This window comes from Etheostoma cragini, chromosome 3, assembly GCF_013103735.1.
Source record: "Etheostoma cragini isolate CJK2018 chromosome 3, CSU_Ecrag_1.0, whole genome shotgun sequence".
Taxonomy (NCBI): Eukaryota; Metazoa; Chordata; class Actinopteri; order Perciformes; family Percidae; genus Etheostoma; species Etheostoma cragini.
Genome location: NC_048409.1, coordinates 653234 through 680881, shown reverse-complemented (window position 1 = coordinate 680881; position 27648 = coordinate 653234). Strand labels below are relative to the sequence as shown.

The following is a 27648-nucleotide window of genomic DNA, read 5'->3' as shown; positions in this document are numbered from 1 at the left end:
TTTCAGACTTTGGTGAACACACACCGTTTGAGATGCCGCGTTCAGGTTTTAGCTGCCCTGGGAATCTGCACACTGTCGCAATCAGCCCTCCTTTCTTTAATCCTCCCATCCTGCCTGGCAGGCAGAGGCACTGGCACATGGATTACTGCCGAGTATAAAGTATTAATGTATCACTATGGAAACCGGGAGGTGCTCAATGTCACCGATTGATTGTTCTTCATCTCATTCAGACGTATGTAAACTAAAACGTGAAAATGGTCTGCTAAGGTGAAAGGTCTCTGATATATTATTAATTAATAATATTCATATATTATATAATATGCTTTTCAAATCCAAAGTGTCCATTAATTAAATCCAAAGTGTACATTATTTACAGAATTGAACTTTGTTCAGCAATTCAAGCTGACAATAAAGCGATATCTCTATAAAGGTGGAATTCCTTTGGGGAAAAAGGCACTTTAAAAATACATCCTCCAAAGTATCTGAGAAATCATTTCACATTAGCAGCTTTTTTTCTTTGGCTAGATAACAAAGTTCCCTAAAGGAGACAGCACTGGTGTGTTCGATCTCTGTGAAGAAACCATCAATCGTTTAGAAGATGAACGTATGAATACTGATGAACACTGATCACAGAGCACCTATTCAGAGCCCAGAGCTGCATTCTCAGTTATACTGTTAATGTAAAACACAGGTACGGAGTTGAACTTTCTACACAGGATATGGTCTCAGGAGCAAAATATAAAATAATATCCACGTGCAAAGTTGTGCCTTTGAGGTAAACGTACGACACAAAAAGGAATCAGATATACAGTGAACTTGTCAGCTGAGTTTTAGAAGTATTATTTGCTGATTGTCTGAATTAACGGGGCTGTACTCAAAAACGAGAATGAAGCAGTCAACAATGATGGCGTCCTGGCCAGAGAGTGACGTCACACTCCCTGTGTGTGTGTTGGAATCCAGGCTTCGCTGGTTTTCCGCAGGGATAGCTGGTCCGGCTGCGCGTGCATGAGAGTGCACGTGAGGGCACGTACGTACCTTGTGCGGACCCCGAGGGCCGTGACAAAGCATCAGTATTTGACAAGTCCCTGGCAGTCCCAGACCAGTATTCTTCTAATTAATGAATGTGTGAAATAAAGGATTTAAAAAGAAATCTCCCAAGGGATGTGGACACAGTAGCGGGCACTGTGCCTCCTAATGCACATATATGCTGCGGACGAAGGAACCAAAAGGATCTTTAAAAATAGACATACGTACACCCGATACCTTAAAAAACTTTGTTTAAAACAACTTGTGCTTTGCCTTTGGCTGCTAGAATTAAAAAAACATAGAAAAATATCACTGAAATGAAATATTGGTTTTAAGATGTATCCAAACTATCTTTTTAAAGTGTGTTTGCCTAGCTTTACATCTAATTACCCTTTCTACTTTCATTCAAAGTTGTGTCTGGAAAAAGGAAACACGTCAACGCTCTGATTGGAGGGTAAGTGTCTCCGTACGTCTCCTGGACCTGCAGCTATTTCAGAGAGTTTAACAGAACAGAAATAGAGAGGATTAGTGAACCTCCCGTTTCCTCAGGAGTCTTCCTCGTCCTCTTCCTCGTCCTCTCTGGTGGCGTTCTGTGTGTCGTGTAGGAAGGCTTCCTTCTCCGTGGTCATGGGCTCTCCCTTTATCGTGCAGGTTGGCGTGGTCAACACTGCCTCTGCACTGTGGCGAATACCATAGCCAAAGTAGATACAGAAACCTACAAATGGTGCAGAAAAAATGTGGCAAAGACATTAATTCATTAATTCAAGTGCAGCAGAGATAACATTTGATATTTGTGGCCAAAAATCCAAAGTACCTAAGACCATCCAGATGGCAAAGCGCATCCAGGTTCCTCTGTCGAGCTGCATCATCAGATAGACGTTGATGAACATACTAGTGACTGGGACAAAGGGCAGCAGTGGAACCTGGGAGGACAGAGTGCACGTGGTTAACATTTCAAAGAAAAGAGGCACTCAGAGGCATGGAGTAACATTGATAGTATGAATAATGGCTGAGTGCAAAATGTTTCAGGGAAAACAACACTGACAGCGAAGCAATGTCGTTGTTTCTGTTTGCGTTTATGATATAAAGTCTAATAGACTGACGTGAACAAGATCTTTGAAACTGGTCTAGTATGGAGCGAGAACGCAGTGACCGGCTGGCGCCAACCCAGCTGCTGTGTAACCCAACGGGGCAAGGGTGCACCCTCGCTTTTTCCCTTCTATGCATGTAGATTTGAATTATTTTAAGATTATTTTGGGGCTTTTCCCTTTATTAAAAGCCGGTGCAGGACTCAGTCAATATGGGGTGAACGCTCTTACTGGGGGGGCTGAGGTCGCCTCGAAGTAGATTTTAACTAGGAACCTTTTTTTGACAGGACAGCTGAAGATATGAAAAGGGAAAGAGAGGGGGGGGGAGAACATGCAGAAAAGGACCGCAGCTTGGGGTCGAACCCGGGCCCGCTGCGTCGAGGAGTAAACCTCCAAATATGGGCGCCTGATCTATCAACTTAGCTAACCGGCCCCCCGCCGGTTCCCCAGTTTCCTCCCATTCTGACGATGTCATCCTGTCGTCCTGTGTTGACTGGAGGAGAAAGCTCTCTGGTGAAATTCACAGCCTACCTTGAAGGCAAGCTTGGCCTTGCTCTGCGGCTGTCTCCACACAACAAAGGTGACCATCAGACACACGGCCATGAGAACACAGAGGACAGACAGCGACCAGGCGGCCAGCCCTCCCTGGACCGCTACCACACTGAAGACACACACCAAAACACCTGGAGGGAAGACGAAAAGAGCAAGGAGAGGTGATCAGATGATGGCCTGTGTCAGTTTTTCTCAGAGCTCTGTACAGCCCCAGTCACACACGCACTGCAGACATGAACAATTAAGAGGTGATGTCCTGATGAGTTGGATCAGAACTCAAAAGGTGTGCACCCTGCCAGCTCTCTCTCTCTCAGTAAGTGTACGGAGTCACAGCAAGCTTGTAGGCGTGCTAATGACGCTTAATGACAACCAAAAGAAAACAAACATCCCAGGGTAAGGGAGAAAGGTGATTTACATAAAAAGGCAACTGAAATTTCTAGAGAGATTCAGGAACTTCTATCAGTAAGGCACGCGTCAAAATTGAGCAATGGTAAGCAACTCAGTTGTTCATGACCTAATTCTGAACGGCTCTGTGACGCAGTGTGATCCGCGCCACGCTCTAAACCAGATGGAGTTCTTCCAGTTAGTGAGAGCGCATCCGACACAGACAATCACCTGTTGTGTGCTGCATGTCTGGAAACTTCAGACAATGTCCGCACCGGATTCCTCGGACATTCTCCGGAGTTCACACGTGATAACGGTGTGTCACCACTCACCAAGTATGCTGGTGCATATGTTGACGGCGAACCCAGAGAGGGGGGACGGATCTGTGTTGGAAGGGGTAAGTAGATTCTTGAAGGTGAAGCGATCCTCTGGCTGTGGTAGTATGTCAGTGTTCCCATCGTTATAAGACTCATAATCCTGAGTGCTGGCCATCTCGTAGGCCACACTGGGCTGTTCAGGCTGGTACCTTCAGACGGCAAAACAGTCAAAACCTTTGTCAATTTACACATCACAAGATTTTATGTTCCTAACGAAGTTTGAAAACACGCTGTATCACAGTCATCAGGAACAGATATTTCTCTTCAGTCAATATGCTACAAGTGATTAGGATGATTTACTACTTTAATCCAATATGCATTAAAGACATTACATATGTTTGAAAAAATGTCAGTAGCTATTCTCGGCCTCTCATCCAAAGATCAAACTGTCCTGCATTTGAAGACTGCATGTTTTATTTCATGAGGCAGATTAGATCATCTGGATCATCCAGTATCAAAAGAAAAGGGAAGCTGTGAGCCACGGTGCAGATATGTTGTTATTCAGATTGGCCAATCATCTAGCAAGAGAGACGGGGGTTACCTGAGGACCAGCACGCAGGCAGCCACCAGAGTATAGGCCAGCAAAGTGCCGATGGACATGAGGTCAACCAGGTCCTTCAAGTCAAACAGGAAGGCCATCACAGCTGCATGCCACACGGGAAAAACACAACGTCAGCTCAATGATAGATTTCTACATACTAATCCAAAAGGTTAAAAAAAAGAGACTTTAGAGGAGGAGGAGGATAAGGAAGATGCAGAGATTTTAAACTTTAAAGAATTTGTTTGGGAACTCTGGCTGCACGCAAGACCACAACGGCAGCCAATTTCCAACCAGCACCCTGATTAACAACGCAGGGTGCTGTACGCAGTTAGTAGGTTTCTGTCAGGACCTCACCTGAAACAACACCAGATGTTACTGTAGCTGTTAGGGGGGTTTTGGTTCGTGGGCTGATGCTGGCCAAACATTTGAAGAGCAAGCCATCTTCTGCCATGGCCCAGATCACTCTGGGCATTGGGAACATGGAGCCTAGCAGACTAGTACGGGAGAGAGAGAAAAAGCATGGCGTGCAAGTGAATGCACAGTGAGACAATAGAACAGGGGACTGTTGGAACAGTGTTGGAAGCACACATCTGTCACAAATGGATTTAGATTTCCCACAACTGGAACTGAGGGGCCCAAACCATGGAAACAGCCCCAGACCAAGACAGGGGCGTCTAGATACTAGGTGACAGTGCTGGGCAATTTATCAAAATTATACTGATATCGATATAAGAGACTAGATATCATTGTAAATTTTAGATATCGTAACATCCTGATATGACACAAGTGTTGTCTGCTCCTGGTTTTAAAGGCTGCGTTACAGTAGAGTCATTTTCTGAACACACCAGACTGTTGCCTTTACCCACATAGTTATTATATCAACATAACTAATGATGGATTATCAAGTATCACTGTGAAAGCAACAATAGTCAACCCTAAATATCACCACAATATCGATATTAAGGTATTTGGTCAAAATACCGTGACATTTGATTTTACTCAAATTGCCCCGTTCTACTATAGTTATATATCACAACCTGTTTTTGAACCACAATATGATATTTGCCGATATCACAAAGTCTGCCACACTGCGATTTTTATTTGATTCAATTCTGTGGCCTGCGTTTGATACGAGTCGATATCAGAAGCTTATTTAACACAATCCGTTACATTTAAATCAACTCGCAAAAAGAAACTAAAATATGAGTTGAGAATGTTATCACGGAGCGCTTTCAGACATATTAATCTAATAAACACAATGTTCTTTTTAATGAGAAGATGATACGTGATGATACGTGGCCCGTTTTTACCTCTGAAGATACAGAATCAGGACTTCAAAATGACTTGCTTACTCCTTCCCTTTGACCGTGTTATCTCTGGCTCACTGTGATGTAGTTTTCATTGTGCCAAACTTTTCAATAAAAATATCGAAAAAAAAGAAAAGATGATGATATGTATCGGTGTGTATTCAACACACACTTCAGTAAGTAACAGAACCCCACCCCCCCACCATGATGATTGTCTTTTTTTCCGAGCACCCGCTGTGTCACTTCAAGGACCCCTGGGGGTGCGCGTACCCTGGTCTGAGAACCGATGGTTTAGGGGCACCTTTAAGTAAGTAAAGTAACATGGATCATGCACTAGTTTCAAACCGAAGGTCCTTTAAAGGAATTAACACAAAATGTACTCTCTGTGGATCAACTCCAAAATCATCGTCTGGCAAATACATGAGCGTTTTAAACACTACGACTAGTTTACCGTAAAGGTCCAGTGTGTGATGTTTTTATCAAGATCTTTTCTTTTTCACCACTACAAAATGGATTTATTTGATTGGGACGATACACATTAATCAACATTTCAGTGAATGCCAGTCAGCTAATATTCAACTGTAGTCCTAGTTACCCAGCATGCATGTCTTTAGGGTGGGAGGAAACCGGAGCACCCGGAGGAAACCCACGCAGAACCCGTAACGACCTGGATTCGAACCCACAACCTTCTTGCTGTGAAGCAGAAGTGCTAACCAGAAAAAGGAAATTGAAAAGAGCTTTTTTTTGAAGCGTGAAGGCCACCGTAGCTGTAATACGTTCTTTGACCTGCATGGCGCGAGAAAGTTGATGGCGATATATGATCTCTACGCTAAAGAAATTCCTACACATTGGACCTTTAAGTCCTGAATTAAACAAAAAAGATTTCTTTTACATTCTATCTTCAGTGTACTGGACGTGAAGCATGCAGACATTTCCAAGTCCTCCACACCTCCTCATGCTGAGCAGCAGCAGGACAGCAGGAGAGTCTTACCTGGTCGACAGGGCACATAAAGATCCAATGGCCACAGCGTACGTGGCTCCCTCCCAGCCCACATACTTAAAGGCCACTGGCAGGGGGCTGTTCTTATCCAGCAAGTAGTAAGGCATCATCATAGTGAGGGCTGCGGACACGCCGAAGTAAGCCACAAAACAGATGAGGAGGGAGGCCACGATCCCGATGGGAATGGCCCTCTGAGGGTTCTTCACTTCTTCTCCTAGGGTGGGAGACATGTGAGAGGGAGAGGGGCCACCAGGTGATGCTTATCAAAGTGATGCACTTCCTCTCACCTGTAGTGGCGATGCAGTCAAAGCCTACGAAGGCATAAAAACAGGTGGCGGCACCAGAGAGGACTCCGCTCAGGCCAAAAGGCATGAAGCCGCCGTCCCCGAGACTTTCTTCTGAAGGTAAGGAGCCAGACATACTGGAAGGAAAAAGGAGAATATTGCTTAACAAGTAGGACTGGGCGATATGTCGATAATTTATCAATCGTGATATGAGACTAGATATTTGATTTTCTTCATATCGCCCAGCCCCACACACAAGTTTATCGTTAGGCACATTGGTCATTCTGGGATTAAGCTCTTCGTGTCACCCACTTAAGGCTGGAGTTGTGGGTGCCGTTGAGGATTTCTTCAGGGTTCAAGTTCCAGTTTTTCAGGTTTCCTTTGACGAAGCCAGAGATGGTCATGAAAAGCAGCACCAGCACATTGATGCAGGTGAACACTTTATTTACCATCGCTGACTCCTTCACTCCAAACGCGAGCAGTCCTGAAGATGAAAAAAGACAACGTGAGAGATGATGTCAAAAAGAAAAAAAGAGATAGAACATATAGAGAGAGAGAGAGAGAGAGAGAGAGAGAGAGAGAGAGAGAGAGAGAGAGAGAGATATCGGAGCTGCTCCTCACCTGTCAGAATTATTATGATGAAGACAGCGAAGATGTCTGGATACTCGGCCAGGAGGCCCGGGGCCTTCATGGTCATGTAGCGTCTGCAGAAAACTTCAATGTGCTGTCCAATCAGCTCGTCAAAGGTTGCGCTCCACGCTCTCGCCACACTCGAAGTTCCTGAGTGGAGGGAAGTATTCATGGAAACTCAACAATATCTGGCCGATACGGAGAACATACATCACAATATTCTTGACCAGATAGATCAATATTGAGACGATATCGTGGGGTTGTCTATTGGCGCTTCCACAAAATATTAACACTATGAGATTTTTGATTAATAATCATCAATATGATGACTAAAGTGGGTTAAGGCAGGGTTTTCCTGCACAAAGCAATTTTTGTCACCGCTTAAAAGAGGTTTGAGCCATCTCCAAAGGAAAATCCCCAGCAGCAAAATGAGAACAACTGAGAATAAAAATAACAATTCCAACCTTCCAAACGTGTTTAAGAGCAATTTACTAAACAACTGTTGAACAAGAAGAACATAAACTTTAATATGAGAGCTAATCTGAGTTTTATCTCCAGAGTCAGCCTCTCCAGGACTCTCCTGTTGATTTAGTTAATATAAAGATTGTTTTTTTTAACAGTTTTTTTTATTGGGGTTAAATTTACTCAAGCATAATGTACATTTGTTTATTAAAGTGTCAGAAATATTAGCACAATCCATGCATTTCTGTGAAATAAGGTAACAAAATGTAGGCAATATCTAGCCTCATCTATCAATGACGTTCAATCTACAACCGGTGTGCAGTGTGGCCGGGTTGGGTTAGCTCCTGGGTTAGCGTCTCTGGGTTAACCCTAACCCAGAGACGCGTCTGTAAACTGGAGGGGCCGAACGGGGCCAACTCCTTCCCTTTCTTATTTAAAGTGTCTTACCGATAACATAGGAGAGGATGAGGTTCCAGCCTGTGATGAAGGCCCACAGCTCCCCAACCGTCACATAGCTGTAGAGGTAGGCCGAGCCAGTTTTGGGGACGCGGGCTCCGAACTCGGCGTAGCACAGTCCGGCCAGGACCGAGGCCAGGGCAGCTATGAGGAACGAGAGGACGATGGCAGGTCCGGCGCTGTCCCGGGCCACGGCGCCGGCGAGCACGTACACGCCGGCGCCCAGCGTGCTGCCCACGCCCAGGGCCACCAGGTCAAACGTGTTGAGGCATCGAGACAGGCGCGAGTCGTCCGCGTTGCAGTCCACAACCTTCACCCGGAGGAGCTGCTTCCCAACGCCCTTCAACGTGGCCAGAATCATCGCAGCTGGCGCCAAAAGCTCCACGCAGGAGGAGATCTCTGCGGACACGACAGGAACGGCAGAGTGATTCAGTGAAACAGGGAAAAGACCTGGTCCTGGACCTGGTGCTGGCCCAGTGCCTGTCTTCCCGTTGGCTTTAAACTTGTTGTCCTGCTGGGTTTTTAACGTTTTTGTTCCCTTTTTGAATGCTTCCCCCCCCCCTACCATTCTTAATTAAACCACTGATACAAATTATTTACACACTTATTCATAGAATTCATGTTCATTAACATTACTCATATGACATAATTTCTAGAGGTGAAAAAGAGAACATTACTATTTGTGGTAAAGCAGAAATTATGATTTATTTTGAGAAGTATTTCAAATCAGGATGATGAGTGGATCACACACTGGTGTGTCAAAGTTTAGTCGAGTTCTGTGTTGAAACCATTTACAAAAATGAAATGCTATGAAACTGAATAAAAGACCCAACATTCAATGAAAGTACACACACACACACACACACACACACACACACACACACGCGAGGACATACTAATAGCTTACAACATACAGTAATATTAGCATTAACTAGAAAGCAATATTATGAGACCCAAAAGGTTTCATCTTAATACAATGTCAAACTACTGAAAATACACTACACATTTAAATTTGAAGATCCAAATGCTGCTCACTCTCATTTTGTTGTCCTTCATATTGTTTGTTGAAAATGACTTGAGCGAAGAATTAATTTGCATACTAACATTGGACATCAAATCAAATTGTTATGGTCTAGCACAGCATCTGATTGGACACACACTCCAAACTGTAGATGAACAATATCTCCTTCAGAAACTGCAATATCAGTCATTTATTACCACACTACAACGTCAGCAGTAATGGACACTTTTTAGATCTCACGTTGTCTGATTTTAACTAAAGAGAAAAACAAATGCTCAGCTTAACCATGAAGCTGCCCGATGTTTTAGATATCAATCCATCTATCTATCTATCTATCTATCTATCTATCTATCTATCTATCTATCTATCTATCTATCTGTGCAGGACAGAAGCTTCTTCTGAACACAGCAGAGCAGAGAGGGAGGTAAACATCTGCAGACAAGTACTCACTTTCACAGCGCAGTGCAAAACAGGTTCTTCTTCCTTTACTGATCTCCACGTTCTACAGTAAATCCAGTCCACCACCGTGTCCAGAGTGCCGCTGTAGACTCAGTCCCAATCAGCTGAGGATGAATGGAGCGGAGAGAGAGATAAGGACATGTGACAAAGACGCCTCTTAGTGCACCAAATCATTCATAGAACAGAGACGCTTCACGTGGCCCCGGGGTCTGAAGACGCCCGGACCAGCTGCAGCGACAGTCATCTCCGTCCAGGGCAAGGCCGAGTCCCCCTGCAGGCTCTACCCATTCAAGTCCAGTGATGAGCTCTAGACAAATGGCCCCCCTTTCAGATTACTCTACATTCTCACAGAAGAACTACCTTCTCACAGAAGAAATACCCTCAAGTCACATAAAAACTAAATATATGAGAAGGAAATATATCTGTTATTCAATATTCTTGACCGAACACCTCGGTGTCGATGCTGGGACGATACTGTCTGGTTGACTGTTGGCGCTTTAACAAAATGGGATTTACACAATGAGATTTTTGATAAATATTCTCCAGAAATGATTTAATGACTTAGGGGGTAAAGGTAATAGAAGAGCTAGAACAGTCTGGTAAATGACATCACTTTACTGTAACACCAGGTAAAGATAACACTTACCTTATTACCATATTAGGATATATCCCAAATCTAAGACGATATCTAGTCTCCTATTGCGATATCGATACATCAATATATTGCCCAGCCCTAATGTATGTGCAATTGTTCATAAGTTCAAATCATATTTCCCTAAGTGGACAATAAATTAGATCATATAAAGAATATGGTACCAATCCTGTGCTCTGTGACCACGCAGGCGCACAGAGGAGAACATCCACTACGTCCCGTATCAGGACGGTGGGACGCGTGTGGAACATTCTTCCAGTAGAGAGGTGTTAGTTCAAGGACTAAACGAGACAACATCCGACCAGCTTTTAGCTTTTTGTGTCGAGGTTCTGATGACCTGAACAGATGGAGCCAGACATCTCATGGGCCTGGATTAGGCCAACATGCAGAGGCCAAACAACGCTGGATCATGTACATAAAGGCTGAAAAACCGCCTCTGTAAACTAATGGTCATCTCTCGCATCAGTCAAATATGTAAAGAGGAGCAGAGCATGAATGGCTACATTGTTATGTGTTGCACAAGCGACAACATTAAAACAACATTGCAGGGCGGGCAAAAAGGGGGGGTGAGAGCAGCCAGTGACTCAGAGGTGCAGCAGGGACACGATGGGACATGCAGTGGCTGCCTAAACAAGGAGAGCCCTGCCCACTCCACAGCCAATCAGGGAAGACAACACCTGGCATGAGACAGGGATCACGTGGGGGAATTTGGAGTAGTAGTCAGTCACATGCCCTTCAACATGTGAGGCTAAATACTTTGGATTTTTCCAAACGTCTCTTATGTTACACGGAGAACACAGCAACATCACAACAACTCATCAAACTACACTTATATAAAAATAAATAAATAAAGCAGCAATACCAGGTTATAGGTACTTTAAAGTATTGTAAAATGTTCTGTGGGGCTATAAAAAATGACATTTCCATCTTTTTCTCATTCATGTAAAATTCTTTAAGATTGCATTCCATCGTCCAAATTGAGTTGATGTGCACTCAGCCAGGCATTAACACTGGGACAGTATTCATTAATAGAGTATTAATTAATACTGGAAGAGTAAATCTGTGTGGCAGACACCTGCAGAACCACCTGTGTCTGGAAAAACACATTCTCTAAAGATGCGAGTATGCAGCGTGATTACTCTCACTTCAATAAGCTGCCGACTGTCTTTATTAACAATTTTTCCTGCATACATTTTAAAAGATGGGGACAGCAGAGAGCCAGTTCCGAGCCCTGATGTCCCGCATGGCAGGTGTAATGTATTTAACAGCACTCCAGGATGCCCTGATGGTGTAATCCAGGATGGAGCAAACAAAGAGCATGAGACCAAACACCAGACAGCTTACACAGGCCAAACAAACCTTCCTTTCCGGGGCCTTGGTGACATCTCTGGGGCCACACTGACCTTGTAACAAAACCCAGCTGTCAGAAGAAAACACAACGCTTTTAATCTCTGAGTCTCGGATCCTCTTCAACATTACACATATCACATGAAACGGGGGTAACCTTAGTCTGGAAGCACTGCCAGAGGCACGGGACACGGACATGGACACGGACATGGACACGGAAAACTGCTCCCAAAAACTGATAAGATACAATCACACTGCCTATTTAAAATGCTCTGGTGATTGATAATAAGACTGATATGTAAACAGCTACAGTTCTGCACTACAGTAGGACTGGGCAATATGTCCATATTACACTGGGATATGAGACCAGATGGATATCATCTTACTTTTGGACATTATAACATGGGACAGGTGTTGTCTTTTTCTGGATTTAAAGGGACACACCGACTTTCTGTGTGACGCCCCCAGCATTAGCTTAGCTTAGCACCGACGCTGCAGGTAGGCTAACTGGTTCCAGCTCCCTGCTGCTCCCAGTAAGTAACACCACTGTATCGGCGCCTCCAAATACAAAACTTATGCCGCGATACAACATATTGCAATATTCTGCGATTTCTAACCTTTTTTCCAACTTCTAAATTATCCTAATTTAAAATGAAGTCCCTAAAAGGAAACTTTGTCGACATCTGTTTCATCTGAAGAAACATCTCTGTTTGTTCATATCACTTCAATGTTATTATTGCAGAATGGGAAAACCTTAATAACACATACATAATATACAATAACAGATCCATACTTTGAGCCTGTGTATTAATACTGTATTACCACGGCAAATACCACGATACTATGCTGTATTGACCCCCCCCACCCCCCCATTGCCATTATGGACTGGAGGAATGATTACAGCGACCAATGACATATGGTAGTAGTCTATGCTGCAGTTTGCAGAGTGGGAAAACCCCAATAATGTTATTTAAAACACGAATGAATCAAACATATGGCAATACATTCTGAAATGATCCATATCTCTTCTTCACTATTATAATGTTGCACATGAGCAGTGGACTGCTAAACTGATGGTTAGGATGCTAACAGATGATCCAGAAGCCAGTTCACTCTTTAAATACCACATGCAGGTGAACAGAACAGCCTCACGTGGGCCTGACACGTCTTCGTTTTCTACCCACATTAATATTTCCATCATTTTTCATCTCGCAGCTTTGTTATTAAGCCATAGAAAAGTTGGTAGCATAGTGTGTGTGTGTTGGGCCGCACAGCAGCACTGGGTGGAAACTCGCTATAAAAGGCAATGTTTCTGCTCTCTCACACACACACACACACACACACACACACACACACACACACACACACACACACACACACACACACACACACACACACACACATTTATAATAGCCTAGTGAAGATATTTGCTAGTCTGCAGCTATGAAGCAGACCAGTGTCCAGTAGTGTCCTGAAATGCTCTCAGGTTATGTTGCATCAGCCGTTTGGTTCCTCCCTCCCTTCCTCCCTCCCTTCCCTCCTCCCTTCCTTCCTTCCTTCCTCCCTTCCTTCCTCCCTCCCCCAGATCCACGTGCACTGCTTCCTTATGGACTGGCCTCCCGTTCCCGTCTCCAGGATACACACATGGCTGGGGAGCTAGCTGTGGCTAGCAGCCGCCCCCCCCCCCAGACAGGGTGTAGCTTCCCTCCGTCCTACACCCGTCTGCAGCCGACCCACGTGACAACCGTTCACCAGAACTGGAACTGTCCCTGAGACGAACTTTAAACGTCTTACCTTCGTTAGGAAGACGCCAGTCCCAGTTTGACCTGAACCCTCTGACAGATGGTCTGGTGGGCCGGACACACACACACACACACACACACACACACACACACACAAGGACAGAAAAACATCCACACGTACATCCACACATCCACACGCGCGTATACGGAGGACTGGCGACGGTGGGAGGTCACCGAGCTGTCTGTGGCTCCACCCGAATGATCGAGGATCAGACTGGAGGGTTCTCTTTCTGCAGACACCGCCTGCAGCCACCTGATGGCGCTCTTTACCAGTTGATGGCCCTCCGGGGCTCCCGTGCTTCTCGTTGCGGCGTCCTGGTCCTGGACGCTGACCACACAGCAGCACGCCCTGCTGCCAGTGCCCGAGATGGGCCAGTACTCCCCAGGACGGAGTACGGGGACCCGATGTTGGGATTTTTCCATTTATTTAGTTATTAATCCTGTTATTAGTAGGATGCTATTTCAGAGGACAGGATTGAATGAAGTGTCCTTCATGAGAGAAAAGCTTGATAGATGTGTTTGAAGACACTGGTTTACTGCAGTTAAAAGAGAAGTGAGAGGATGAGAATTGGAGAAAGCCAAAACTTTGAGCCATAGTTTGGTATTGAGAAATATGTGAAAGGATGTGTGTGTGTTTAGTTCTGGTCTGGTGTAGGCCTACTCCCTCTCTGTGGGCCTATTAAAACAGGACACACAGTCTTTTATCTGATCTCAATAAAATTGAAAATGATGTGCATTTCCATACTATCAGGATTTAGGATTTCAACAAGGTTGAAGTAAAAGAGATGAGGCGGGATATAGATCTGTTAGTTTGGTTGTTTGAACATAAAACCTTTTTATTTGAAGACATTTTAGAACATCCTTTATTTAGATATACTACATGTATCCCATACACATGCGATGATTTGGGGTACTGGTACCTTGTATCCGAGTGCATGTGTGTTGTCATCCTTCCCTGCTGCTCCTCTTCCTCCCGTGGATGCATACAGCAGTGGGGTGAGCACAGGATGCTTCTGGGCTGCTTGTGAAGTTGCAAAAGTCTCAGTGGGGGAAACAAAGCTGTTACGCTCCAGTCTCCGAGTTTCCTGCTGTGGCTGAGGAGTGGCCCCATGTCCTGATCCTCTTATTTCAGCCCCATTCTTGATACATAGGCCTAAAATCTACACCAGGATTTGGGATTATCAATGCAAGGGATCCTTACAGACTGCTAAGCATACAAAAAGGAAGCCACCCCAGTCATGTCTAAGCTCCATTCAGCCAGGATGGAGAGATTCCTTCTAACCAGATCAGTGAGTTTTAGGCCCTGCTGAAACTGCTGCAGAGGTTGCTGAGATAGATCGGTTGGGTACTGGGGCTGCCTCATGACTCCCTTGTTTGCTTGGATGATAACTGCTACATGTATCAAAGCTTGCTAAGATATAATTGGTAAGAGAAGTGCTGTATATGCTGCCTTATCTGACATTTCTAGATTTATGGTTGACTGCTGCTCACCCTGTGGACCAATTGCGGATCGCCTTGATAAATGGAAGCCAGAGCTCTAAGGTGATTTTGAAGTAATGCAGTTCCTGTGGGACTCGGAGACGGAAGTAATTCATAAGAAATACTTGCACGCTCCCCTTCGCCAAATATTTGTTGGATCATTTCTGGTGGATCCCCCCCCCCCCCCCCCCCCCCCCCCCCCCCCCCCCCCCCCCCCCACTGAACTTATCTGTGGATTTGAATGCAGTTTCTGCTTCTGTTTCCCAGCCCTGGTTCTCAGGAGCGTGAGTACTGGTTTTTATTCAAGCTGTTTAATGAGGACTGAACAGACATGCTCTACCAGGAGAATGCATTCAATCAACTCGTACAATAGAAAACAAGTGTCACTTTGGGTCCTGAAAATCTCCACTGGAACCAGTCACTGCCAGTGTGCTTAAAGATGAAAACCCGGTCTCGTCTCCTCTCCCTGATTCAGGCACCGATGATCTTTACAATCACAGCAATCACAATAAAAGTCAAGATTCACATCAGTTGACCCAGCAGGAACAAGTATTCCTTTTTTTTTAGCGTTTGGTAGAAATACTCCAATGACAAGGTTGACATCATTTTCATCTTCACGCTTTCAACAAAGAGACAGCTCGGTCGCAAGGATTGCTTATAGCACACCCAGGAAAGGAAAAGACAGACACCACAAAACCTCCTCAACTACAGTAGTCCCAGTTTGGGCCTCTCATGTAACACATTTACATTCAAGTCACAGAGATAAGCATCCTTTTATTTCAGAAAGAAAGAAATAATATATAGCCTACCTGGTGATTTTTGAAAAAACAGAATCCTCAAATATTACACACCAGAAAGAAGACTTTTAACCTGAGAAACAGTTTCCCAATCCAAATACATCTGTTCATGCTCAATTTCTATGACATGTTATCAGTCATATTTGTCTATATTGGATTATTTGAATGTTGCAGCTCATACCCCGTCATTCATTTCTTCATGATAGTACTTGTGTTACACCCTTTTCATGTTGCTGACACTAAAACTAAAACGTTGACACAATCACGGCTCCTAGGAGTTGTCCCAGCTACATGTCTCACCAACCGACACAAGAAACTGTACCACAGTACCACAGTATGGTACCACAGTACCACAGTATGGTACCACAGTACCACAGTATGAGAAAAGTGACAGATCAATAATGAGAACAAAAGACAAAACAGTTCTCAACATTAATAATGTATTGTTGGATGGACTCAGGAAAGAAAGACTTAACATTAACATGTATCTTCTGTTGAAACAAACCTGACAGGTAGTGGTTTCTCAGCCTTTCTGAACTTCTCCTGGCGTACATGCTGTTTAAACCCGGTTTCAGCAACGTTTTTTCTCTAATATCACACTGAAACAAATGGAAGTCGTCGGACACGGCACACAGTGCAGACCCTTTCTTATCCTTTATACTTAGTTTGGCATTGCCAGAGCCATCTCCACAGCGCTGTAGAGTCGGGCTACAGCACACACACGTATGTTCTAGGTTAGGGTAAATAACCGCCCTGGGTTGTTTGCATTTCTTTAAGCCAATCACAGTCGTCTTGGGCGGTGCTGAGCTCCGGATGACTGACTCTTAACCTAAAGTGTGTTGGTGTGTTCCCAAGCGAACAGAGATGAAGAATGGCAGCACGCACAGAGCGCAGGGCGATGACACCGGAGACTACTTTATACTAGACTTAGGGAACGGTAAAGTACTATAAGGTACTATATTGTCACATACAAAATTCATTCTCTGCATTTAACCCATCCCTCAAGGGAGCAGCAGGCAGCCATTTACAGCGCCCGGGGACCAACTCCATGAGCCGGTGCCTTGATCAAGTACCCTGGAAATCCAGAGTTCTCGCAAGAACACAATTGGACTTTTATGGGTGGGTGGGGAATTATGTATTTAAGGCATTAACCTTCATAAGCTACTAGACAGTGAAGAGACTGAAAAATGACACAAAACATGTCGTGCAGCTTCAAAACACTCACCATAAACCCAAACAAAGCCCAGGAACCAGTTACTGAAAATACGCAGGTTCAAACTGTAACGGAAAAACCAGAGATACAAAACCATTTATCTGCAAACACCAAAAACAACGCGGAACATGACCACAGCGTTGAATCAGCCTCCTTGGACAAAAGCAACATTGTAATCTTCCCAAACTGCTTTCCATGGGGCCGCTTCGCGTTGATGCCAGCGCACAAAGACCCATAATTTAGTGTAAGATGCTCAAAGTGAGGATGCCTTGGAAATGGAAATGGAAGTATTATGGTCTGATGAGTTGTCTTTCATCCCCCTTACATCATATTGTGGGAACCACTGAGGCAGTTGCTCTGAAGCTCTGTCCCATAACAACATTTCACAGCTTCCCTGGTCACCAAATGGAAAGTGAAACTTTGTGTTCTGGAGGGGACAATACAAGGTAGATTCCTTCCTTATTGAAGTCTGGTCCAGCGTTCTATACACACATGGACGGGATATGAGACAGTGGTCCCCCTGGCACAGCAAAAGGCCCCACCGTCTTTTTTGTGTACTGCAGGAGCAAGAAAGACCCCAGTTCCAGAGTTTGTGTCTCTTTGTTGTTGTCAATATGCGTCTTTTTGTGGTTTTGTGTCTCTTTGTGGTCAATTTGCATACCTTTGTGTTTTTTGTCCTTAAGTAGTTATTTTGTGTCTCCTTGTAGTGGTTTTATAATTCTTTATGGTCATTTTGCATCTGTTCATGGCCAGTTTGGCTCTTCGGGTGACATTTTGTAGGTGACGGAGGGGGGGGGTATAATTAACTTTCTTTTTTAGTAGATTCAGTTGCAATGCAGTTTTCTGGTCAAGCATCAACCCTGTGCCGTAGCCATAAATCTCGCTCGGGGGGGGGGGGGGGGGGGGGGGGAGAGGACCTACCCCATCTGTGAGTTATCCCCCTAAAGAATCATTAAAATGATGTAAGAATATATAATAATATATATATAATAACTGAAAGTAGTAAAACAATACAAACGTGTTTAACGTTTGAAAACATTGGGGGGGGGGGGGGGGGGTTTGCTGGGTACAGGCAGCCTCACACATATGTGGGACCTCCATTGATGGATGAAACTGACAGACAGGTGACAACTGAAAATAACATCCAAAATTAGTATGAGCTCGGACTATCGAGGCCATAAAGACGAGTTTTCGAGGACAGAGCAGCATCCCGATGTCCGGAGGACGCTGACGGCCTTACATTTCCATACGAGAGCGACGGGATGGAATCAGTAGTCAGAGTGCACATCCAGTTCCTCCGCAGTCTTCTCATGGCTCGACAGGCACTGATTTATTATCATTAGCAATAATGAAAGAAATATGCTGCAATAGTTACTATGTATCAGACTTCAATTTTACTTTTGAGAACAAATGCAGACAATTCATTTTGGCAACGGTAAAACGACAATGACATTGGGTCAGATGAGGGATGATTAAACACTTCACTTCAGTCACACAAGCTCGTTGCTCGCAATTTATGCAAAGAGATCCTCTCTGTGCTTTTTGAGAAGTAGAGGAAGGCATTTTTAAATGGTGTTACGCAAAAAGAAATGACATGTTCATGATACTTTTGGATAAACACGGCATGATGGTCTTGAATTTAAATTTGTTTTCTTCAGCTGCAGGGGAAGGCAGATCAAAACCTGCCACACGCTACAATACGCCGCTTAAACGGCAGCGAATGTGTACGGATGCTGTAGGTGTGGATCACACAGTTACAGCATCCATGGCAGTAAATCAACGCATTAGCTTTTATCTGGAATGCCCCAAATCAGCCCTTCTTTCACTTATAACAGTATCACTTTGATAGAAAACGTGCAAGAGAAAGCTTAAAGTTGTTCAAAGACACCCATTCACATGGTAACACCGAGAGAACATAAAGCCTGGAAACAGCCCATTATCACAGTCATTTGCTAAACATAACCTCAAAAGATAATACATCTTGTATGAAAGAGCATTCTAGTGACACGCTGACTGAATGAGAGTTCAGAAGTCGCCCATCATCAGCCAAGTTCCTCGGTTCATTCCCGTTTGTTTTATTGATAACCTTTTCAGATAGCAGCTTGGGCAAACACAGGATGAGCGACGCAGCTGTTCTTTGAGATATTTAATCATGAAATGTGTTGAAACAAAAGTCCCAGCTAATTGTTTAGGGGCACATTGTACGAATTTAGACATTCTGTGTTCCTGGAACGTCTGCCATAAATCTCAGGGCAATGCTACAGTACCTAATGAAGATGGTGCACACAAATCATCTCGAAGTAGTCAGGCGTGTGAGTCATACCTGCACGACCCACACAGAAAGATGTGTTGATCATCAGTATCAACTTATTTTAGTAGAATTCAGCAGAGTTCGGCAAAATACACAACATAAACTACTTCAATGGGAGAAAACCATGCATTGTGTTTTTTTAAGTGGAAAGAAAACTGTGTAATTCAGATAGAAATGTTACTTGTGCATTATGCAACACGTTATGAACAATCCAAATTAGGTGATTTTATCACTTTGCTTTAGCTCCAAATTACTGGCTGCAAATAACAGGGCCATAAATAACCCCGGAAATGCTCTCAGTAGCTGCATAAATTCAAACATTACAACACATCTGTTTTAGATACCCATTAACAGTATAATAATTCAAAGCAGCTTATTACTTTGTGCAAATTGCTTATTATTATTATTATCTTTATATAGACAATGTCCCAAAACGGAAATTAACAAAAAGAAAATGGATCAGCAGTGAATAAATACCTGGACGTTTGGATTTTCAAGTGCTGGTAATACGGTATTATTATTATTACTCTGACACAATAATGTAATCTGTATTTAAATACAAAATAATTAAACCAAGTGCAATTATTTCAACATACATGTTCTTCAAAAGTATTCTTATTTTGTCTAAGCTTCTATCGAGTCTGAATGCTTGTTGTATTGCTTCCATCTGCCACAGGCGCCGGTCATGTGTTTCAGATGACACGCCAAATTCAACAGAGCCTATAAATGGCTGCTGGCTAGCGCTGGATGGACTCGGCAGGGCTTTAACTTTTAGCATCTAGCTGCTGGTTAGGTTGGACGCTTCCCAAATGGACCAATCCGTAGCAAATGGGGTTACACAGCTTCTAAAGTTGCAGATGGTGTCTGAAAGCACACACAAGCTTACAACGGGTTGGTTTTAAATGTATATTTTTACCCCCATTTAAAGAAAAAGACACCAAAAGTGGATCTGGGTGGTGAGCAAGGTTGAGACTTTAAGATGAAGGTGATTGCTAACACTCAGTTTGACGTTGGAATCCATTCTCGATCCTGGTCTCCGTGGAGACAATCATCCTCTAATAACAGTAATCTATCTCCTCGTTGGCCAGGACAATAGCTGTTCTGCAGGGGATGTAGACCTGAGAGAGAAACAGAGACAAAGGGAGGGAAGAAAGGAGGGAGAAAAGTGAGTTGACAATTGAAGATTAATGATGTTAACAGATCAGCCGTTTTTGGAGATTATCGAATCTTCACGTGTATCCTTCTTCACTCGCTGGGGCTTTGAAGACCAGGCGCGATTGCTTCTTGGTCGACTAAAGGTCGACATGACGCCTACATGAAGGGGAGGAGAAAAACATGGGGGGGGGGAGAACAGCATGGTGGTAGACTTAGCAACGGAGGAAGAAGTATTCTGAGTCTTTACTTGAGTAAAAGTACTAATACACCACTGGTAACGTACTCTGTTCCAAGTAAAAGTCCAGCTTTGAAAATGTTACTTAAGTAAAATGTAGATATTGTCAAGAAAAGTAACTAGGAACTAAAGTAACTAGTATCTAAAGTAACTAAAGCTGTCCGATGAGTAAAAAGTAGAATATTTCTCTCTGAAATGTAGGGGAGTAGAAGTAGAAAGTGGCATGAAAAGAAAAGACTCAAGTAAAGTACAAATACCTAAAATCTGTACTTTACTACGGTACTTGAGTAAATGTACTTAGTTACACACCAGCTCTGCCCTCTGCGAGCTTTAAAAGTGTTAATGAACACACTGATCACGTCCCTCCTATCCTATTTCTGTCTCTTCTGTCCCTTTTAACAGAATCTTACTGCCTCGGAAACATCAACAGTTAGTGATTGTGTCGCGCTGGAAAGATTAGTCACGTTCTCCTCTAAGTAGTGATTTTCAAATGTGTACTTAAGTACAGTACTTGACTAAATGGACTTGGATACATTCCAGCAACATAACTCTTCAGAGGAGACAGGGGACAGCCCCGCGGCCTTGATGGGAGCGGCCTGTCGAGGTTAGAGAGGTCCAACCAGAGTGGCAGAGGTGCAGCTCCAGGGAGACCTCTGGGGGGCACTGGATCTGCAGCTTCTGGGGGGCACTGGATCTGCAGCTTCCACTCCTGCCCGGGAGCTGCTCTCAAGCATTTTCAGTTCAACTTTGAGCTATGGAGAAAATGCATCATGGCGTAGCTGGTGCTGTAAATTTCTTGATCAGTGACTTAATCTGTCGCAGATTAATTAACATCCAATCACATTCTGAGCTTGTGCATTGAAGCTCTCAACTCTCCAAATGAGCAATCTTGCCTAAAGCAGGGTGCAAAATTATGATTAGATTTTAATCCTAATTTTCGATTCGGAACTCTCCAATCAATGCAATTACTGTGTGTTTCATCATCTCTATATATTGGCTGTGCATCAACTGTAAACTTGTGATTCTGTGAAGATACAATCTGCCAGAGGGCATAAGCTGAGCTAAAAAAATCTCCAGAGTTTTGGTGGACTGAAGAAAAAACATGTCAGCAAAAAAATAAGCATCGTGGAAAAAAAGAAGAAGCAGGAATCGAGCCTGGAAATGTCAGATTCCTTCTATATATACAGTACAAAGAAATCGTAGTGAGGGCGTTGGTTTGGAGCGGTGTAGCTAATAAAGTCTTTGATCAATCCTTTTGATATTCACAGTGTCGTCTGGAGGCAAGGAGCCACTGTGTAACATTAGTCATTTTAGATTCATGCCAAAAGAAAAAGCCAAGCAGACATAAATGATGCTATATTTCCCAACAGAAAACTCAAAAAAAATAAATAACTGCAGAACTGTAAACAATTCAATCACCCCCTGAACTCTTCAAGCCGCCCCTCGGCATCAGTGGAACTGAGCTCACTGTGGATCTGTTTCTTTGGCAACAGTCTGTCACCGAGGGAGGGGAGCAGCCCGGCGCTCAGCCACCGCCACCGACATCGGTGACTAATTAAACAGTCGCAGTGGGAGCGACTCCATGCTGAGGCACGGCAGAGAGAAGGGACGGCACAACGAATCATTGCACCTGTTTAACAAAAGCTACCACTGCGCCTAACCTGGAGTGTGTCAACAGCTTTTATTTCCGACAAATAGATAGATAGCAATAGTGACACCTTCTAAATCCATGTGTGAACAAAGAGGAGCACACAGTCCCAAATGTTGGCAATGGAATTATTGGAAGATATTCCAATTTACATGTTATGTCTCCCAGCATTAAGGTGTTATACATTCGATCCATCCATACTCTGTGTACTGTAGATGAGCGGCTACCCACTCACACTCATAATTCACACTAGACACTTAAAAAAATGGACCACATATTCCCATTATGCTACATTATGGTCAGAAACGTTCTCAGTGATTTAGAGGTGGTGTCATGACGTAGTTTGTATAGCAGAGCGGGGACAGCGATTTACTGCAAATCATTGACGAATACTCAACATACTATTCTATTTATGCTATTTATTCAGCTCTTTTATTTATTCTTTATTTAAATAGTTTGCAATTGACTAATACTACACATACAGTACTGGTGTGTATTTGGCTATTTCCTTTTTGTAATCCATTGCAGTGGACAACATCTTCATTGTTTTGTTAAAGCAGTTTAAAGAACGCCTATGTAACTCTGTGGCCAGGCGGTGCCAGATAAGGGAACATGCTAATAAGCATTCTTTCAAATGGGTTCGTATGATCTTACAAAATGACAGCGATCACGACTTGTCACATGACAGCGACCTGTCACATGACAGTTATGTTTAGGCTACTAGTCATGTGAGCCAGGTACCGCTGTGAGATTACAGTCGTGACAGTTAAGTTTAGCCTAAAAAAGGTAAGTGGAAATGCATTAGAAACATTTCCCCCTTTTCTGAACTTCAATAAATATCTCAGTGTGCCTAACGTGATGTCAACACATGAGACACAACAGCCCTTTCAGGCCTGAGAGAGGAGTGAAAACCTAACAGGGTACTTTCACCAAGGGAACGGTTTGTTCCTCGGGAGTGTTTTAACACCAACCTTTTTCCTTAACGGTCATCTCTGCATGACACTCACTTTCTTCTGGCTAAACTCCACTACCACGGCCCCTGAAAGGTGCCTCGTCTGGCCTGTAGCCGGCTCACAGTCACCTACTCACAGCTAATCAACTGGCCCCGCCTATATCAGAAACACCGATGGGATTGGTGCAGCTCGAATAAAAGAACATAGTTAATGAGCAGCATTACTCAATGCCAGAGGAACTCGCTGAGCAAATAGAAATCGTGCTCTCGCGAGAGCTCTGGATCTCCAGGGTAGGTCCCCGTGTGAATGGCTTCACATTCCTGGTTAACCTACAGAATGTTACGATCTAATTTAAATCACACATCCAGTCACCCAATGTTAATCCAAATGTTGCAGAAATAATGTCAAACAAGCCTCATCGGTGTAGCACTCGTTCTGCTGCCAATGTTTTGTGAAGGCGATGGTCTGTCCATAAAGCCTCTGCTGCTTCCTGATGAGTCACTGGGAGTAGGTGTTGGTTTATCACTTCACCGGCAGACACTCATAAACCACATTTCTGATCTTAGCAACAGCAGTCAGATCCAACAGCAGTTACTGTACAACAGAAACCGATGTGAAGCTTACAATTTGTTCCAAGTGTTATTAACACAACTGCAAAAACATGAGACGTAGAGAAGGCAGAGCAGTTTGATTTGAGGTACATGTTCCGCATTAGGGGAAAGACAGCCAAGGCTGTTTGTTAGTTTTTTCCACTTATTTTGTCTTCCGAAGGTTCACGTATCGCCTCGTATAACACTCGTGAGAATTTGGATTTTCTACTCACTTCAAGAGCAGAGACCAGCCTTCAGGCTAATACTCAATATGATCTATGTTCAAACACATTGATAAAGGATTCATGAGGTGCTTCACAGGAATATATCATCCACTAGGTTTCTGTATCCTGACCCGGGCTGCTGTGCACCTAAAGTCTCCAGACGTGTCTCTGTTTGGATCCATTACTCACTGAACAAGGATCCACTCCCTGGAAGCATGCATGCACGTTGGCCGAGGATTTGACTGGGTAACAACACGCACCTGACTTAGATTTTAATCTGACTCTAGACTCAATTAAAGGATATTATCCGTTTCGGTTTGAAACCAGGGTCTCATTTTGTAGTTTTGACCCCGGTTCTCACCATGTTCACAGATTGAATAATATGTTATCAAGACTACTAGGAATAAAAGCCCCACATTAAGAGAATAATGTTTAAAATGGAAAAAATAACTTTGCAAAATTGAGAACACGATACACAATTATAACGGTGTGTCAGTCGTTGGTTTAGATGAAGATTTACAATACAAAAATCTGAAAAGAACTTTCAAATTGTGTTTTTCTTATCTCACACAAAATGGATGAATAAAAATATATCAGAATATAAATATGTCAGGATGATGCAAGTTCCTACCTGTGCACAGTGCATGCTCCATGCAGTATACACAGTGTGTGTAAGAGGATTTAGTGCTGTATATATGTCACACTATTACTCTGTAAGTTCCCACTCCCCCCTCAGAAGTTTCTGATGGAAATGTTCTCGGTTTGATCATTTGCTACAAGCCTGCTACATTCCCCTTCACATTTCCTTTTTCTTCCTCACTTCAGCTTTATTTCTTTTTGTGAAACTGTCAAAGGAGACAAGCCCTTTGATGCATGCAAAGTTTATCAAAGGTTTTGAAGAGGCTAATTATTCATCAGTGTTTCTTAGCGTCACGCCTTTGACAGCAAAAGAGTTAAACCTAAAACCCATTTTCTCACTTGGCGAGTTGTACAGTAGTCTCTGACTACACTAAGTTTTTTCATGCTAAATGAATAAATTGTAATCGTTCAATAGCAGTAGTCTTAGTTCTTGATGTGCGAGATTCTCATGAAATGCCCTGCTGAGTGTATCAAGCAGTCAGTTCACTCAGATGACGGCTTAGCTGCAACATTTCTTTATTTGCATAAAGAGAAGAGTGCATTTTTCATCTTTTTTATTCTGCTTCATGGCAAGCTGTCCAAACATCCAGGGCCCTATGTGGAACCCGGAGCAGCACCAAGCCCGACACGGGTGTCTTTGTTATTTTAAGACCTAGTCGTAATTTCCACCGGTGGCAGAAGGGTGAGGATCGGCTCCGCTGCGTGACGCTATACTGTCAACACCCACCCGGTCCGGATTTGTTGCGGAACGGCTGCGGCCACGACCGACAGCTGAAGTCTCGAGGACCCACGAGATCTCGCGAGATCACGTAGAACAGAACCACAAATACCAGAGCAGTTTGTTTCCATCCAGAGGAGTAGAGAGGGAACAACTCTGGGCGGTTTTCTAGGTGGAGTGCAGTGAGATGTGATCTGGTATGACGATGAATTAACAGGGTGTTTTATTTGTTTTTGTGCTCGACAGGAAGTTGAGGGACACGGATCCTTCATTCAGCCGTCAAACTAGCAAAAGTCTATTTGGACGCACTTGGCCATGCGCTTCACGCCGTGCGCTAAGATTGTTAAAATAAGGCCCTCACTCTCTTTATGTGACTCTGTTATTACTAACAAACCATACCAGTGCCATTAAAGAGCAGCGAGAGAGTAAAAAGTGAGAATGTACTAACACGGACCATATCTGGTTTATCGCCAAAAGTGACCCTTTAACTTAACAGAGGCAGCATTTATGCTATGCTACATATATCGGTAACACTTTACTTGAAAGTAGCAACATAATCGTGACATGACACTGTCATCACTTTGACATGACACTGACATTATGACATTAATCAAAGTGACATTACCAGAAGATATCTTGGTAATGACTAGTTGACATTAAATTTGCTTGGGATGTCTTTGTAATGACAACTTGACATTTACTATGATGACATAACCAGAGGGTGTTAAGGTTAGAGACCAGTTGTAGCATATGGTCAGATATAGGAGTGACAGGATATTTCACTAAACTGGCTGTCATGACACTATAATGACACACATCTTCTGGTAATGTCATCCTGGTTAAGGTCAAGTGGCCATTTCAAAGACAACCCAAACTAATTTTATGTCAACTTGTCATGACCAAAACAACTTCTGGTAATGTCACTTTGATTAATGATAATAGTTATGACAGTGTCATGTAAAGTGTTACTGATATATGTGTAATATAGCTGTATTACCATAGTCATAGTCATAGCCTGTGCATACCTGTAGTAATAGACACTCATATAGACACATATCTATATATTTTTATATCATTTCATACCTTGCGCTCTTTATAAACTGTAGCATTTGTTATTTAATCACTGTGACTATAAAACCTTTAATTTACACAAATCGGCTGAACAGCAGGTGACTTTGGCGTCTTTTAAAAAAATCCTTGCTCCATATGAGCTCTTTCTATCTTTGAAAAGCCACTCCAATATTATACTTTGGTCTTGTTGCTTGTCGCGTTGTTGTTTTAATTCTCTTTTTAACTCAGTTACATGCCCTCGAGAAATAGGCGCAACAGGCTTTCAAATCTGTTGGCAGTGGACTAATCTCCCTCCCTCCCTCCCTCCCTGCCTCCCTCCCTCCCTCCCTCCCTTCCTCCCTGAGTGAAAAGCACAAAAGGCGGAGCAGTATAGCCTGCTTACCGTCAAACGTTATTGTGCATGATTGTGGAGCGTCTACCCCAGTTCATGCAAGCGTAAATGTCAAAGTCCAAGCCAAAAGGAATACTTGAAATTGATGGTGGTGGTCAATATTCATAAAGAAACTAAACTGTGAATGAAAGTACAGATTTTGATAAAGTACAATTACAAACGTTACACAATGTATCTTTAAATCACCTCTGGTTAGACGCTAACCCACTCCTACCCCAATACGCAGCATTGCTCTGTGTGCACTGGACAACTTGCTTACCATCCGTGTTTTGTCTACCAGGTTCCATTTTGTTACGTTTTTGTTGTTTTGAGGAGGTGAGGCGGAGCCGTATTGATTTTTTATAATTCTGTTTTTTTCCATAAAGGAGAAAAAGACATGACTGAAAGTGCTAAAGTGATGTCACACACAGTAACAACATTCCAGGAGCACATTTATAAAAACACAGAGCATTGCTGTTACATGCTCGCCACGGCCTGCCGAGCCAAACTCGGCTTCATCCAGTTATGTGCATTCTTTCTCAGTCTGAGGAGGGATGCATTCTTGGAGGATATGAGAGTGTATTATCGCTCGGTAACGAGGAAGCTGGAGAACTGGCAAACCCATTAAAAAGACAGGCGAGGAGAAGTTTGTGCAACCTTTGAAAGCAACAGTTGTTAAATAAAACATGGATGATGTGGGCAACCTTTTTCACAGCCCCCGCAAAGGCTCTTGTCTGATTATTCTTATCATTACCAGGTAGGTGTGAGGAGGAGGAAGAGGAGGAGAAGAAGCATCTTTATGCAAGACTAAAGTCTCCCTGTGCAATCTCTACGAGGATGCCTATGAAAGAAGCTAC

At 43.5% G+C, this 27648-nt stretch overlaps 2 protein-coding genes across 2 annotated transcripts in view; both read right to left on the bottom strand.

Moving 5' to 3' along the window:
- LOC117941862 (high affinity cationic amino acid transporter 1-like) lies at positions 1 to 13635 on the bottom strand. Its single transcript, XM_034867040.1, has 13 exons — positions 13381 to 13635; positions 9579 to 9691; positions 8099 to 8506; positions 7181 to 7339; positions 6872 to 7043; positions 6563 to 6696; positions 6267 to 6489; positions 4323 to 4462; positions 3969 to 4071; positions 3383 to 3576; positions 2646 to 2797; positions 1841 to 1949; positions 1 to 1741 (listed from the first exon to the last, which is right to left on the bottom strand). Exons 3-13 carry the CDS (start codon positions 8466 to 8468, stop codon positions 1572 to 1574), a joined length of 1926 nt encoding a protein of 641 aa, XP_034722931.1. The 5' UTR covers positions 8469 to 8506; positions 9579 to 9691; positions 13381 to 13635; the 3' UTR covers positions 1 to 1571.
- Positions 13636 to 18248: 4613 nt separating this feature from the next.
- gbe1b (glucan (1,4-alpha-), branching enzyme 1b) overlaps positions 18249 to 27648 on the bottom strand; it is a 107141-nt gene continuing 97741 nt past the window's right edge. Inside the window, exon 16 of the mRNA XM_034867664.1 lies at positions 18249 to 20306. Within this exon, the coding sequence (XP_034723555.1) occupies positions 20244 to 20306 (63 nt within the window). The 3' untranslated portion in view covers positions 18249 to 20243. The remainder of the gene's footprint in view (positions 20307 to 27648) is intronic.

Bases quoted from the DNA above. Each gene is read 5' to 3' on its own strand.
- LOC117941862 (XM_034867040.1), bottom strand. From the start codon at position 8,468: ATGATTCTGGCCACGTTGAAGGGCGTTGGGAAGCAGCTCCTCCGGGTG. The intron at 6,697-6,871 runs GTGGGTGACACG...TTTTCCTTCCAG, and splicing joins ACCCACAACTCCAGCCTTAA to TATGTCTGGCTCCTTACCTT. The intron at 6,490-6,562 runs GTGAGAGGAAGT...CTCCCACCCTAG, and splicing joins TGACTGCATCGCCACTACAG to GAGAAGAAGTGAAGAACCCT.